General features: G+C 35.2%; 1 protein-coding gene across 1 annotated transcript; it reads left to right on the top strand.

Moving 5' to 3' along the window:
* Positions 1-797: 797 nt before the first annotated feature.
* LOC104097747 (SNF1-related protein kinase regulatory subunit gamma-like PV42a) lies at positions 798-3,488 on the top strand. The gene is made up of 3 exons (XM_009604363.4): positions 798-1,320; positions 2,381-2,735; positions 3,024-3,488. The coding sequence occupies exons 1-3, from the start codon at positions 893-895 to the stop codon at positions 3,360-3,362; spliced, it is 1,122 nt and encodes a 373-aa protein (XP_009602658.1). The 5' UTR covers positions 798-892; the 3' UTR covers positions 3,363-3,488.
* The last annotated feature ends 783 nt before the right edge of the window (positions 3,489-4,271 follow it).

Here is a 4,271-nt window from a genome sequence, read left to right as displayed (position 1 = left end):
GATAATATAGGTGATGGAACTAAATGGCACAGGTTCAATAGCAGAAGCAGCAGAAGCTGGATAGGGCAAAAACGACACACAATCAGGAAATACCTCTCAGGGGAGACAAGTTGCAAAGAAAATTTTAGCTGGGCTGTTAGTAGCCTAGCCCACTCGAGGTTGGAAAGTAGTGTGCTAAAGTGACTCACTGTCCACCCGAATTTTATACTCTCTCCGTTTTAATTTAAAGAAGTATATATATTTTGTGTGAATATAAATTATTATTTAAAGATAAATTATTTTTAAATATAAAAAAAAATTATTCTTTTTGACACGAATTAAAAAGAATGTAGATTTACGTAAATTGAAACAGAGGGAGTATAATTTTGAGAAGTACCGACTCCAACAAAGTGGAAAGTATATCGGTTTTGAATCATCTCATATATTTCATAGATTCTCCAATTGCTCGATAATTAAACAAAGATAACCTGCTATAACCAATTGGTGTAACAAAAACTTACAGTGCATATAAGTTAAAAACTAATTATTCCGCTAAAATGAAAGATTATCCATTATAGTAATGATAAAACGCTCTAAACGTCTCTATTACTTATTATAAAATTATACTAATTCCCCTTTTAAAACGGATAGGAAGAGAGAATCTCTCAACAATATATTGCTCAAGACGCAAGTACCACGTAGCAAACAAAAACAACACATGTCATTCTACCATTCCCTAATGCTGACACGTATTAGGCCAAATCATTCCTGTCTTCTGGATTGACCTATATTAGGCCACTTCTCGAGTCTACCACAGTTACTTCTCTCTTGTTCTCTTGTTTTTAACTCAAGTCTGAAGCAACCCAAAAAAATATCCAAGTCTCAAAATCAAGAAACAGAGTATTTACAAACTATGCAGGCAACTATGGAGGTACAAGGAAGCCCCAAAAAACCTAAGCAGCACCAAATGCTGAAAGACAAGCAAGTGAAGGATTTAATGGTAGACAAAAGAAGGCTAGTGGAGGTTCCATATACAGCCACGTTAGCAGACACAATAAATACTCTGATGGCTAACAAAGTGGTGGCTGTTCCGGTGGCTGCGCCGCCTGGGCATTGGATAGGAGCTGGTGGTTCTATGATTTTGGAATCGGATAAACAAACTGGTGTTGTGAGGAAACATTACATAGGGATGGTTACCATGCTTGATATTTTGGCTCATATTGCTGGAAATGGTAGTGCTGATGATACTGATGTTGCTAAAAAGATGATGGTCCCTGTTTCCTCTATTATAGGACATTGTCTTGAAAGTCTTAGTTTGTGGACCCTTAGTCCTAATACCAGGTATGTTGTTGGTAATTATTTTTCAAATTGTTCCTATTATATTGTTGTTGCTCCTCTTTGTTTCTTTATTTTCACCTTAGGATCTAGCCCAAGGTAGGAATAAGGTCTACGTACACACTACGCTCTCCCCGGACCTGAGTTTGTTGTTGTTGTACTGCCTCTGTGAAGTTTAAACCAACAATGAAAAGTTAAAAGGGTCTAATGTGAGGTGCTTAGAGCTACAATAAAAATTAAAAGGGGCTAAGTTGTTCCTAATTATCTCTATTTAAATAAATTTTATGATATAACTGCTGATTTCAATATTGGAGAAAAAGATCAAAATTTTGTTCATCAGTAAGATATTGAGGTTAACCAGCTAAGAGTTACTCCATCTAGCTCAACTTATGTGGCAGACTTTGCTTTTTAGTCTATCCAAAAGAAGGTTATATTTCTATTTTTAGAAATAATTTCACTTTACGTTTCTCATATTACTCCTAATTGTATGAAGAATTAACTCAAATAGCCATTCACCCAACTATTTAAACTAAAAATAGCCGGTTGAGGTATAGTATATGCATAATTTATGTATTATATGTGTATAATTATGTATAATCTATGCATATGTCTAGAAAAAGTAAACAACAAATATCGCCGGCTATTTGTGTAAAGATCCTAATTTTATCCCAGTAGATGATCTATAGTCACACAAATAGATAATCTGTAGTTACACAAATAGATAATCTGTAGTTACACAAATGGCTTGCTTTAGACTGCCGGTTTTAAGTGTCTTTCTAAAAAGGATTTTTTCTTAAACTGGTCAGACGATCCCACATAAAATGGGATGGAAGTTATATGCACTCCCAGTATATAGAAAAGTTTCTACATTGTCAGCCTAATTTTAACTGTTTATATTAGGTTATTATCACTACCTTTTTGACACTAATAAACTAGTCAGCCTATGCCCAATCTTCAATGCATTGGACATCTAAGGCAGTTTCATTACTCGCATGTTGTACTTTGAGGTTCTAATTTTACAAATTTGTTGTACTAATTGGTTGCATTTGTTGGATTATATCTGAAGCATTGTGGATTGTATGGAAGTGTTTAGCAAAGGTATACACCGTGCTATGGTGCCAATCGATGGACAATCAGAAAATGTAGCTGGAGTTGAGCTCACGGAGTCTGCATCATGTTATCGAATGCTAACACAAATGGATCTGCTAAGGTTTTTGAATGACTTCCAAGAGCTTAAAGCTATCATGTCACATAAGGTCTCGGACAAACAATTACAAGCAGTCACAGATTCTGTTTTCGGAGTTACTAATAAGGCAAAAGTTATCGACGTCATCAAATGTATGAGAACAGGCTCGCTTAATGCTGTACCAATCGTGGAGTCGTCTGATGACATTGTAGAAGATCATACTCAGCTTGTAAATGTAAGTTAAGTCTTCGTCTCACATTTGTATACATATAATAACAGTAAAATTATACCGTGTGTGAATTTAACATCAAGGAAAAAAGAAAGAATTGGAATTGGTCAATAGATTTCTCGAAACCAAACGAAGAGGAAACGAAAGATAGAAACATTAAGCACTGATCAACTAAGCCCTCTCGGGGATTCTCTTGGAGAGGATATCCGTGTCATTTGTCACGTTGTTAGTCTTACTTATTATGTATTGTTATTTGTAGTTATTACACTGTTAAGTTTCATATGATATTTACAGGGGAAACAGAGGAGGATAATAGGAACATTTTCGGCGACAGACTTGAGAGGATGTCCTGTATCGCAACTGCAGCCTTTATTAAATCAAGGGGTTGTTGATTTCTTGAAGTTGTTATCGGAAGCACCATTCTATGAATCTACAGGGCTGAGATCTTCGTCGTTGGAACTCGTGACTTGCCAACCAGAATCATCCCTAAGGGAAGCGGTAGAGAAAGCTGTTTGGAATCATGTGCATCGTGTTTGGGTTGTGGATGAACTGGGCTTGCTAGAGGGAGTAGTGTCTCTCACTGATATGATAAGAGTCATTCGGCTCTGGTATCTTATTGAGTTTTTGCAATAATGTGTTCGTAGAGTCAAGGAGATGTTTTGCTGTTTTGTATCTGCAATTTCTTTGTCTGGTTAGTGAGTGTGGTTTCCTTTATCTCTCTCTTTTATTAAAGATAAAGAATTCGCAAAGATTTTGCCACGTTAATCTTTTTGGCACGGTACGCCTGTTCTATACACACATCTACAAAAAAATTTAAATGAAATGTGCCTACATTTTTTATGTTCAACTACCCATGTAGTCTTGGAATTAAAGTCGGAATGCAAAGAGATAAGGAATGTGCCATTGTGCCTACATTTTTTATGTTCAACTGCCCATGTATCTTGGAATTTAATTAGGAATGCGAAGAGAGATGGTTTATGCGATTGAACGTGGTGGAGGCACATATTTTTTAAAGAAGATACGTAGAGGTTACACTACTAAAAAATTGCTAAAAATCGTCCCAAAAATCAATCGGAATCGATCGGAAATATAAGAAAATTGATTGATTTTTAACCGATTTTAATTTGTCGTAACAATAGTGGTCGCTAAGGTGTGGCGATCGAAGACGGTCGCAATTTTTCGATCGAAGTCGGTCGGTTAATTCAACCTTTGGTTGACCACTTTATACTGACAACCTTTGTTGGAAAAACTAAGTTTTATTTATTTTTTCAAAATAGCGATCAAAAACTAAGTTTTATTTATTTTTCAAAATAGCGACTGAGTTCGGTTGGAAGCATAATTATTTGATAATTTTATATTTCTTTTTAAATCTTAACATACCGACCGAAGTCAGTCGGAATAATTAAAAAATAAATTAAAAAATATATTATTTTCGATCAATTTCGGTCGGTATTTTCAAATTTCTGCAGATTTCACATTGAAAATACCGATTGAAGTCGGTTGAAAAAGATGAATTTTTGGGTTTTAATATGAAAATTCCGA

The sequence above is a fragment of the Nicotiana tomentosiformis genome, chromosome 6 (assembly GCF_000390325.3).
Source record: "Nicotiana tomentosiformis chromosome 6, ASM39032v3, whole genome shotgun sequence".
In the NCBI taxonomy this organism is placed as follows: Eukaryota; Viridiplantae; Streptophyta; class Magnoliopsida; order Solanales; family Solanaceae; genus Nicotiana; species Nicotiana tomentosiformis.
Note: the sequence above shows the minus strand (reverse complement) of the source record. Positions and strands in the feature narration are given on the sequence as shown.